This window comes from Chelonoidis abingdonii, chromosome 5 (assembly GCF_003597395.2).
Source record: "Chelonoidis abingdonii isolate Lonesome George chromosome 5, CheloAbing_2.0, whole genome shotgun sequence".
NCBI classification, from domain to species: Eukaryota; Metazoa; Chordata; order Testudines; family Testudinidae; genus Chelonoidis; species Chelonoidis abingdonii.
Genome location: NC_133773.1, coordinates 87,945,498 through 87,956,451, shown reverse-complemented (window position 1 = coordinate 87,956,451; position 10,954 = coordinate 87,945,498). Strand labels below are relative to the sequence as shown.

The following is a 10,954-nucleotide window of genomic DNA, read 5'->3' as shown; positions in this document are numbered from 1 at the left end:
GAATAGCTACCCACAATGCAACGCTTCAGAAATCGACGCTAGCCTTGGACCATGGACGCACAACGCCGAATTACTGTGCCTAGTGTGGCCGCGTGAAATCGAATTTATAATATCAGTTTTATTAAACTGATTTTAGCTAATTCGATATTATCGCGTAGTGTAGATGTGGCCAGTGTTGTGCAGTACCACATTGGGGAAGAGAGAAAGCAAATACAGGGACAGAACCGAGAAACAAGCAGGATCTCTCCTTTCCTTATAGGACCCACCCCACAAAATGGGAACCCCCCAATTTTAGTAGCGTTTTCCTGATTTCATTGGTATAGTCTGAGATGACTTCAAGAAAGGTTTGTCATGAAGCAAACAAACGAACTTGGGTTGACCATGTCAGACAGGGTAATAGGAAAGTGGTCAGGTATTTGCTATGGAATTGGAGTAATGACCGTGCTGCACATTAAGTGAGAGTCTGCTGTCTGGGTTGCTGGAGGAAGTTTTGTTCTTCTTCAAGGGGTAGAAAGACATGGAGTGACTTTGCAGCAGCAGCGGCAGAGCTGATCATGGGTAACCAGAAGAGAGGGGACATTATATAAGTAATGCCAGGCAGGAGAAGCCCTCGTTTACCTGCACCAGGCAGTGCAGCAAGGATTTTAGCTCTTTATTCTTCATGGCACCCTGTGGTAGTAGGACAATGAGAGCAGGAAAAGGGGGGAGGAATCCCCCTCATTCCAGTCCACGGAGGGAGAAGCAGGCATTGGGTGGCAGGATAGCTCAGTGGTTTGAGCATTGGCCTGCTAAACCCAGGACTGTAAATACAATTCTTGAAGGGGCTGTTTAGGGAACTGGGGTAAAAATCTGTCTGGGGATTGGTTTTGCTCTGAGCAGGGGGTTGGACTAGATGATCTCCTGAAGTCCCTTCCAACCCTGATATTCTATTATTCTATGATTTAATAACAAGAAGGGGAGGCAGAGCAAATTTCAGGCATAGTTCTGAGCCATAACAGATCAGTAAGGATGGGGGGGAAGTCCCTCCCACCAGCCTGCAGCTCCAGTAGTACACAGTTAATGGGAGAAGGGGTAAGGGATTCAGCCTCAGGGTTCTCTCTAAGTCATAGCAGGTGAGGAGTGGCTCCCCCTGACAGCCAGGCATAGTCAGGCATGCTAGAGCAGAGAGGGGAGGGATTTTCAAACCCAGCACAGGGTGGATGAAGTAGCACTGGAGGGACCACGGGAAACACATGGGCAAGATGCTTGACCCAAGACTAGGGTTGGTAAATCCCAGGGTGCTCTGTCTGCTTATCAAGTGGATTCCTCTCAGCTGAGAGGTGATGTGGATCCTGGGGAAGCAAACACCCTAATGGTGAATTGGCTGCATTTGCAGGTGGGACAGCCAACTGAGAATTGAGTCAAGTGGTCCGGGCAGTTGCTTCCAATGTTGTTTCCACAGCACTACAAGGCTTCCAAGATGTAGTGGGTTCCCCAGAGCTAAGGCAGTCATTTCAACAGATTGCAGGAGAGGTGAGCAACACTACTGGCAGGGGTGAGTTTGATCAGCACGAGATAGAGGTTGCAAGGGCAGGATGTGAAGGTGGGCTCCTTCTACCTAATGTGGCAATGGTTGTCTGTAGGAGGGATCTTTTCCCTTTGGTGGACTTAAATGGTGGAGGAGAGGGTGGAGTAACAAATAGGATAAGGGGAAGATTGGTTGTCCTAGAAGCTGTATCAGATATCGGGTACACACACTTTCTGTGAGTGCTAATGGTATTACACAGTTGTTACAAGCTACCCTTCAGTCATTGCAGCAGCTGGGAGCACCCATGGGTGGAGGGTCGGGAAGGAAAGTAATGGAAGCCCAGGCATGGGTTTGAGTTTGAGAGACAGGTGATAGTCAGGTGGGGCAGACCCCTTGCCAGGGAGTGGGAGTCCTTAATGGATGGGAGATTTCTGGGCACTTTTCAACTCATCCGTTGCCAAGGAACTGCAATTTGTGGAATAGAATTGCTGCCCAAGGAGTAGCTGGAGGACAACAGGGCACTGAGGGTGCCCCAACAGGCAGTTTCACCTGCTAAGGGCAGTAGCGTAGCTGGCGGGATTCTGCGGAAGCAGCCGCTTGCCGTCAGGCCAGCAGGCGCAGAAGTGGCGCCTGCCAGCTGGGGCTGCCAGCCACACAGCCCAGAGGAGCCGTGGGATGGCAGGCCGGCGTGGAAGCTGTGCCTGCCGGCCGGCTCTACCCACCACACAGCCAGAGGAGCTGTGAGGCTGCAGGCCAGCATGGAAGCCGCGCCTGCCGGCTGGCGCTGCCAACCACACAGCCAGAGGAGCCGCAGGGCAGCAGCGGCAGCCTGCTGCGGAAGTGGCGCCTGCTGGCTGGCACTGCTCACCACACAGCTGGAGGAGCCGCGGGGCAGCAGGCTGGCGTGGAAGCCGCGCCTGCCGGCCAGTGCACACATAACCAAGTGCTGGGACAGGAGCTGGGGACAGGCGGCAGCGCAGAAGGGAAGGTGAGCAAGGGGGGGGTCTGGTCTGGGGGGCGCGGCCAGAGGGGGAGCCAAGGGGAGGGCACCTTTTTTTATATTTTTTGCTCCCCCTATGCTGAAAACCTGGCTACACCACTGGGCTGACCCAGTGGGATTCATCTTCTCAGTACTACTAGGAATACAATTTTGAGAGATGAACATGTGAACAAATTGTCATTGTTGCACAGGGAGGTGTTGACACACAGTAAGCTACAGCAGAGTAAGTAGGACAATGAAATGCCCAAGCTGCCAAGATTGGTGAGAATATGGGAAAATTTGGAAGCTGCCTTCCTGATCCAGGTGAGAGTTATTGCAGAGGCTTACCCACACAGGTGGCAGTATCACATTAGGCTATATTTTCATAGAGTATGGAATTTCTTTTCCATGTTCTCAATCATTATTTCATTTTAATCTGGCTAATGATATAAAGGTAAATTCAGCCCTCAGGTAAGTGAATACAATTCTATCAATGCCAGTGGAGTTACATTAGGGCTACTTTTCACCCTAACAGAATGACAGCAACTAGTCCTCTATGAAGCAACTGAAAAAGCCATATGCATCGCATGTATGCGATGCACACTGAAATATTCTCTATACCGCTTCATCTTTTTTTCCTCATGTCACTGACAACCTACCATGCAGTCATGTAAGTATTATATAACAAAAAGATTTTTAAAGATTCATTAACAGGTCAAAAACTAATGTATGCCCTTATGTTTATTTACAACATTTCCTTGGCATGTATTATGATTGATGAGCCATGTTTCTTTCCAGCATACAGCTAAGGTAGCTACAGTGCTATAAATTGACTGATGAGGAAATTCTGATGCCATCAGAAATGTTCTGCTGCATGCAGGTGTTGTTTGAATACTCACATAATTTTAAGTAAATAAAAAGCAATACAATACTACTTCCTTTTTCTATGATCCTTGAGAAAGCATGCGAGGGCTGAGACAATCAGATACTGGAATACATCTCTACCCCGATATAACGCTGTCCTCGGGAGCCAAAAAATCTTACTGCATTATAGGTGAAACCATGTTATATTGAACTTACTTTGATCCACCAGAGTGCGCAGCCCCACCCCCCTAGAGCGCTGCTTTACTGTGTTATATCCGAATTCGTGTTATATCGGGTAATGTTGTAGAGTTGTATTAAAATATTAGTCTGACAATGCAGTGTTCATAAACATAATAATAGCACTTATATAGCTTTTTAAATCCTCAAAGTACTATACAAACATTCACTTGCCATGTTATGCCTGGAGTTTCCAGCTGCCAGCTCCTCATTATATAGCAAAATAGGAAATGGAATAACAGATCAGATCAGTGATCCATCTAATGCAAGTACCCTGTCTGACAGTGGACAGTGCCAGATACTTCGGAGGAAGGTGGAAGAAGCCAAATGGAATGACTTGCCTCTCTTTCTTCCTAACTCATGTCAGTAAATGGTTGGCACATGTCCTGAAGCAGGAAGCATTTTATCCCTCATACTTAAAATAGATTTTAAAAGTAACTGTGGATGTTCTCATTAAACATATAAATGTCTAATCATTTTCATTATTTTACTAAGCTTTTGTCTTCAGTGATACCTTGTGGCAGTGATTTTTGCAGGTTTATTAAGTATTGTGTAAAAAAAGTAATTTGTTGTCTTTTAGTTAATTGAATGTCTCTTTTTTCTTGTATTATGGAAAATGATTAATAAGTGTCAAATTTACCTTCTTAGTGTCATTCATTATTTTTAATACCTCAGTCATGTCTCATCTTGTCTCTTCTCCTAATATTTTCAGTCTCCCCTTATATCAAAGTCTTTCAGTGACTAACAGTGTTCATAGTCCAAGTCTGTACCCTTTCTGTTTCTGTAGTACCTTTTTTAGATGGGATTATTAGACCTGAACACAGTATTCCAGATGAGAATAAACCAATGATTTATATAATGGCATCATTTCATCATTTTATATTTCATTCTTTCTATGGCCTGACATTTTGATTTATCTTTCATCCCAATTGTATTGAGCAAATGTTTTAACTAAACTGTCCACTGTGACATGTGGGTCTTTTTCCTGAGTAGTTGCAGATAATATAGAAACCAGGAATATTTAGGCGTAATTCAAATTATCCCTCTCAATATGTATTACCTAATACTTATTAACACTAAATTTCATTATACTACCTGTTCACCCAGCTTTACTATGTCTGTTAAGCTGTCTGGAGTGGCTCAGGAGTGTGAGTACCAACCTCAGGGCAGACTGTTAAGAAGCAGAGCACAAACCCCAAACTGATTGTGAGTTCTATACTTACATTTCACCAACCAAGTATCAAATGTGAACTCCTCAAGCAATAATATAACAGTCTTAACTTGGAGTCACAGACAGCCCCCTTGGGTAATCTGTTCTATCTTGCCGCCCAGGTAAACTTGCCTTTATGATAGATGGTCCCTGATACCAAAAATCACAACAATATTCAGGTTATTCCCAGTCCCAAAGGACCAGTCATTTTACCGCAGGTCAATTGCGCCTTTGTGCCTTAGAGCCTACACCAAAGACAATGGTTGTAGCCAATCCTATAATAAATTAACAAGATTTATTACCTACAAAAAAGAAATTAGTTATTTACAAGGTTAAAGCAGGTGAACATACACACACAAATGAGTTATAGTCTTACCTTTCAAAAGGCAGTAGAAACTTCTATAATATACAAGCTCTACAAGTCCTTTAGAGCTAACCCAGGTCAAGCACTGGGGATCCCTTGCTTCTGCTTAGAAATCTTGCCCTCCCAGAGTCCAAGCAGTGTAGAAATGCATTTTCTTCTGGTTAGGGATTTTTATTTCCTTCTCCCAGACTTCAAACTGATGGGATGAGTCCACACACACACACAGATTCTCTTCATGGGTGTGGTGGGGGAGCAATTAAAGTCTTTGTTCTTTGATGTTTCACAGTGGCTCATTTGGTTTCAATGGGCCTTCAATGGGACTTACCATCTTTTGATGGGCAGGACTTACCATCTTTTGTAGGAAGCCTGCATTTTACATAAATTAATACTCCTTTCCTGTTTGATGATTTACAAATTTACAGAGATTTATAATACAACTACTCAATATAAACTTACACGGTGGGGTACAGATGTTATAAATGAGATTACTACATGCAGCATCCTACAAGCATTTCATAAATTCTTAACACTAAGCATTCTTAAATTAAGATCTGTTTTAACAGTGCTAATATGCAGGTAAACCAGACTGGTTTCCAGTTATATATTGGTCAGAGTTCAGTTGAGCCTAGGGGCTGTGTCATGAGCTGGCACCTGGTCTGCCAGTGTCATAATATCTTTTTGTAATTCCTCAGTCTACCTGGTTTTGACTAACCTAAACACTTTTGTCTGATATGTAAATTTGCCATCTCATGGTTAAAATCCCCTTGTCCAAATCATTAATAAATACACTAAACAGTACCAGCCCTAGTATAGAACCTCGTGGTTACACCCCCCTGCTATACTTGCCAAGCTGAAAACTCTTACTCTTTTTGTATCTCAAGGCCAATTTCTAATCTATGACAATCTATACCTCTCACACTGTGACTTCAGTTTCATTAATAGCCCATTGTCTGAGACCTTGTCCAAAGCTGTTTGAAAATCCAAATACACTTAAATCAACCAGCTCTTTCATAACTACTATATTGTTGACACACTCAAAGATTCTAGTAGATTGGAGAAATGCTCCTGGCTGTTCCTGACGGTTCTAATTTTGGAACTCTTAATTCAGCAACTAATTTGTGCATACACATGTAATTATAATCTGGATTTACTATGCCATTTCACAAGTGTTTGTGAGAAACATTCATTAAACCAGGTTTGGGAAAAAGTAAGTCAGCATACTGTATCCACTGGTGTCTTGCCAACTAACCCATTGTGATGTCAAAAGTAGAACTGACTGCCATGTTCACTGAAGTTTGAGCCACCATTTATTGTGACATCACTGGCAGCCTACAACAGTTACTGTATCTGTTACTTTACAGTAATACTTAGCATTTACATAGCACTTTTGTCTATATATTCCAATGCATTTTACAAAGGTGTTTAAGTATCATCCTTATTTTAACTCCTGGGGAAATTGAGGGATTCATATCTTGACTGCAGACAATGTGCTCAGCACTATACAGAACACAGAAAAAGATAAGGTCCATGTCCATAGGTCTGTATAGTCCAAGAGCATGAAAACATTTTTGCAGGTGTGTATCGTTATGCTCTTTGAGTTAAATGGAACTACACATCTGCCTAAAGTTAAGCAGGTGCATAAGCACTGGCAGGATCAGAGTCTACAGAGCAGACCCAGTGATTCCATGAAAGTCAGGAAAAGAGAACTGATCACATATGATCAAGCCGGGGTCACTGGTCTGCAGGATCACACGTGGTATCAGGCCCAGCTAGCCTGAATCAGCAGTGTTTCTCCGATTTGACATTGATGCTAACTGCGTTGGTTTCAGTGCCGTTACACCCCACTACAACTGAAGGCAGCGGCGCATTCTAATCTTGCTGCCAGGGGGCAAACGGCTCTTTCCTGTCAGTATCCAAGGCAGGTGCTCTGTCTTTCTGTTTTAAGCGAAAATCAAGCTCCGGGTTTCCCTTCCTCCGCCCTGGCAAGTCCCCTCCACCGAGCGAGCCCTAATGACGGGCTGAGGCTGGGAAAACTGACCGCCGCTTCCCCACCGCCCAGGGAGGTACAGGGCTCGCCTCGGCTCGGGGCTGTTATAGGGGTAGGTGGGAGCAAACTACCTGCTCCCGCCCCATATCCTCTGGGGTAGAGCCCCTCGCTGTCTGTACCCCACGGCCTCTCAGCCCAGCCACCCCCAGCCTCATTCCGCGGGGCGGCTCCGCCCGGGGAACGCGGGTGCCCGTGACTGGCTGTGGAAGCGGCGGGGGCGGAGCCGCCCAGGCGCGGCGCCGCCTGCTGTAGGAGCCTGTCTGGAGGGAGGCAGGCGCGGGCGCTGCGCCCTGGGCGCGCTGGCAGGAGGCTGCGGCGGCTCGGCTCAGCTTGGCTGGGCTGCTAGGGCCCAGGGCTGGCATGCGGTGCGGGAAGATGGCGGCGCCGGCGGCGGGGACCCGGGGCGGCGTGAGGCGGCGCTGCCAGCGGCTGCTCTACTGGGTGCCCGTGCTGTTCATCTCCAGCATCCTCTGCTGGTCCTACTACGCCTATGTCACCCAGCTCTGCCTGCGTGAGTGGGGCCACAGCCTGCCAGGAACCCCTTCCCCCGCAGCGGCGACAAAACCCCCAGCCCCGCGCCAGGGGGCAGCCGGGCTCGCCGGGTGCCCGGGAGTTTGGGGGTTGTGCCGGGCAGAGCTGATCCTGGCCCGCCACGCTGCCCTGCGTGGGGCTGTGTGACCGTGTAAACACGAGCATGGCCCTGTGCTAGGAGGCTGCCGGGCCCGGCTGGCGGCTTATCGCCTCTGCGGAGCTGAGCAGGATCCGCTCCCCCAAGCCCCAGGCGCGCCCCGAGCGGCAGAGCGCGCCCCTGGACCCTGTGTCCCGGGCGATGGTGGCGAGGCGGGGGTGCTCGGGAAGTTCTCCCGTGGCTGAGCGCCCAGTTCCTTGGTCTCTCCCCGGTCCCCTTCTTCTTGTGAGTGTTTGTTTGTCAGAGACGTGCTTTGCCGGGCTTGTGCGCAGCGCAGTGTAGCTGAACCTAGGAAACCAGGGAGACAGCAAAGGATTTTAGGTTGGCAGGGCTGGTGTGGAGAAGAGATGGGTGGTGGTTCGAGATTCAGCTCTAATCAAATTGCGTAGTTCCTTCTAGAGTAGCCTTTCCCTTGTCATAAGCAGTGACTCCTGAATTAGTTGTTGTTGTGGATCTGTAAGCATTGATGGTGGTGAAAACACTGTGCATGCTGACTTAGGTGTTGTAGTGGGTTGATGATAGGATCTGCAAGTCAATAAGTAGCTAATTGAGTGAACAAAGCACTTAGAATTTATGTTAATGTTCAAATACATCTTGAAACTGTTTTGTGGAACACCTGTAGATGGCATGGTATTTTTCTCTGTCATACAGTATTTTTCGTAGAGTTTGCCCCAGACCAAACATTTAAAATTGTTGTGGGAATTTTGGATCTGACATTACAGTTAAGGCCCATTTTTTGTATTGTCTAGATCCCGTTCCCCTTTTAAAACAATATACAGTACTTAAATTACACAGGTTTACTAAGTATTCCCATCTGTTTTATGTGTTACATTATAACCGTTTCAGGTATCAGAGGGGTAGTTGTATATTTTTGTGGATGCAGACTAAAGAGTCCAGTGGCACCTTAAAGACTAACAGATTTATTTGGACATAAGCTTTCGTAGGTAAAAAGCCCACTTCATCAGATGCAACCGTTATATTAATTAAACATAACCGTTGGGGTGCATTCCCTTAATGGTATGTGAACAGTAGCTCTCTTCATAACTATTTGCACTAAGGCTTTGTGTACGCTAGCGCTTTTGTTGGCAAAACTTTTGTCGGTCAGGGCTGTGAGAAAACACCCTCTCATCACCACCACCACCAACATAAGTTTCACCGATAGCAGCATTGCTATGGACAGCACTATGCCGGTGGGAGAGCGTCTCCTGGTGACATAGCTATCACCAGTGGTGGATTTAGTGTTAGTTGGGCCCTGTGTGCAGCTTCATTTTTGGGGGGCCCCTTTGGGACCCAGCCAAGAAAAAGAACATTCTCTCTTATCTCTTCCCCATTTTTAATTTTTTTCTTCATCCTCTTCCTATGTTATAAATAATGGGAAGTAAATGAATATGAAGTGAGGTACCTTGATAGGGGGTTGGGGTGTGGGGGGGTAAGGTGTGGGCTCTAGGAGGAAGTTTGGGTGCAGGCTCTGGCCTAGGGCAAGGGGTTGTGGTGTGGGAGGGGGTCAGGGAGGCAGTGCTTACCTTGGATGGCGCAGCTCTCAGAGTGACTGGCACACACCACCCTTCTGGCAGCGGTTTTGGGGGGGAGGGGGGCAGGAGATCTCTGGGCGCTGCTGCCTGCAAGTGCTGCCCCCGCAACTCCCATTGGCTGCAGTTCCTGGCCAATGGGAGCTGCGGAGTCAATGCTTGGGATGGGGGGAGCACATGGAGGCACCCCCCTCCAGGGGCCATAGGGACATGCCAGCTGCTTCCAGGAGTGGCGTGGCACGGAGGGAGGGAGGCTGAGCAGGCAGGGAGAAGCCTTAGCCCTGCTGTGCTGCTGCTGACACAGCTCTGCATGCCCCTTGGGGGAGGGGGGCAGCAAGTCTCCGTGCGCTGCCCAGGCCAGGCGCAGCGTGCAGACTCCCTACCCCCCGTGCCAGAGACGGGTGCAGCATGGGGCCACTGTCTGAGCCCTGCTGTGCCACTGGCCGGGACTCAGGGGCAGGTTGTGAGATGAGATTTGTCCTGCATTTTGGGGGGCGCTCTCTCACTGGGGACCCCGTACCACCGCATGGTGTGTTTCGTGGTAACTCTGCTCCTGGCTACCAACACTTGTTGGGGTGGTTTAATTATGCCAGTGGGAGAGCTCCCTCCTTTCTTAGTTTTCAAAGACTGGGGTTTTCTTTTCAGTTGCAAGCTGTTCTCATTTGCTTTGTTGTTTGTTTGTTTTTTCCTGGGCTAGACAGTGACTAGGTGCTAGAAGCAGTCTCATCTGGGGAAGTAACCTCTCTCTGCCTGATTGCTTCACTGCCCTATTGTGAGGTGATGCTGAAGTTGCTCTACAGTTACAATTTTCTACATATACATACAGATATTCGTAACTGTAACTTGTATACATATCTCACAATGACTTGTTCAGTGCATTGCAAGCTTTCATAAAAGATCTTACTCAATACGCTTTTACAGTGAAATAACGTAGTATGCCATCAAATTGGTTTAACTGCTTATTTTTGGGGGTTTGAATCAAACCTGTGCTCTTCTGGTGTCTGGACCCTGATTGTCACAGGTACTCATTGTGGTTACAGGTGCTAGCAAGAATCCTAATGATACTGCTAAAAGTTATGTTTATTAATATAAGCATTAATTTTCTCTCTCTGTTATAGACCATTTCTGTCACAGACTTCCTGTTGCATGACTTGTATTATCTAACAAAGGAGCTTATGAAAAAGATAGATTGCACCCTAGCTAATAAACTAGACTTAGGCATATCGAGCCTAGTCATTAAGTGATATTTTGAAGTCAAATAAGTTGGTGCTTAATACCTTGTAGAATGGTATCAAAGGCTCTGTATAAGAGTTAATAATTTTATCATGTATAAAGCAAAACTGAAGAATTAAGGTAAAAAATAACACCATGATGATAAATCTCTTTAGCTGTGCTTTTAGTAAGTATTCTGACATGCAGCTGAAAGGGATGACATTCTTAGTGGAGTAATTTTACAAGGCAGTAAACTGCTTCTTTGTTGATTTAACACCAAAGCCCAGGAGTGTGATAACTACAAGATCCATTGATTA

The 10,954-nt window shown here is 46.7% G+C and overlaps 1 protein-coding gene and 1 long non-coding RNA gene across 3 annotated transcripts in view; one reads left to right on the top strand and one right to left on the bottom strand.

Moving 5' to 3' along the window:
• LOC116818829 (uncharacterized) overlaps positions 1–5,488 on the bottom strand; it is a 16,966-nt gene extending 11,478 nt beyond the window's left edge. The window contains exon 1 of the long non-coding RNA XR_004372288.2: positions 5,174–5,488. This is a non-coding gene — a long non-coding RNA (uncharacterized LOC116818829). The remainder of the gene's footprint in view (positions 1–5,173) is intronic.
• Positions 5,489–7,437: 1,949 nt separating this feature from the next.
• Positions 7,438–10,954, top strand: part of ZDHHC2 (zDHHC palmitoyltransferase 2) — a 62,605-nt gene continuing 59,088 nt past the window's right edge. The window contains exon 1 of one of the 2 annotated variants that reach the window (XM_032770056.2): positions 7,438–7,719. In XM_032770056.2, coding sequence (XP_032625947.1) covers positions 7,569–7,719 — 151 coding nt within the window. In that variant the 5' untranslated portion in view covers positions 7,438–7,568. The remainder of the gene's footprint in view (positions 7,720–10,954) is intronic. The other variant, XM_032770055.2, reaches the window with a different exon arrangement.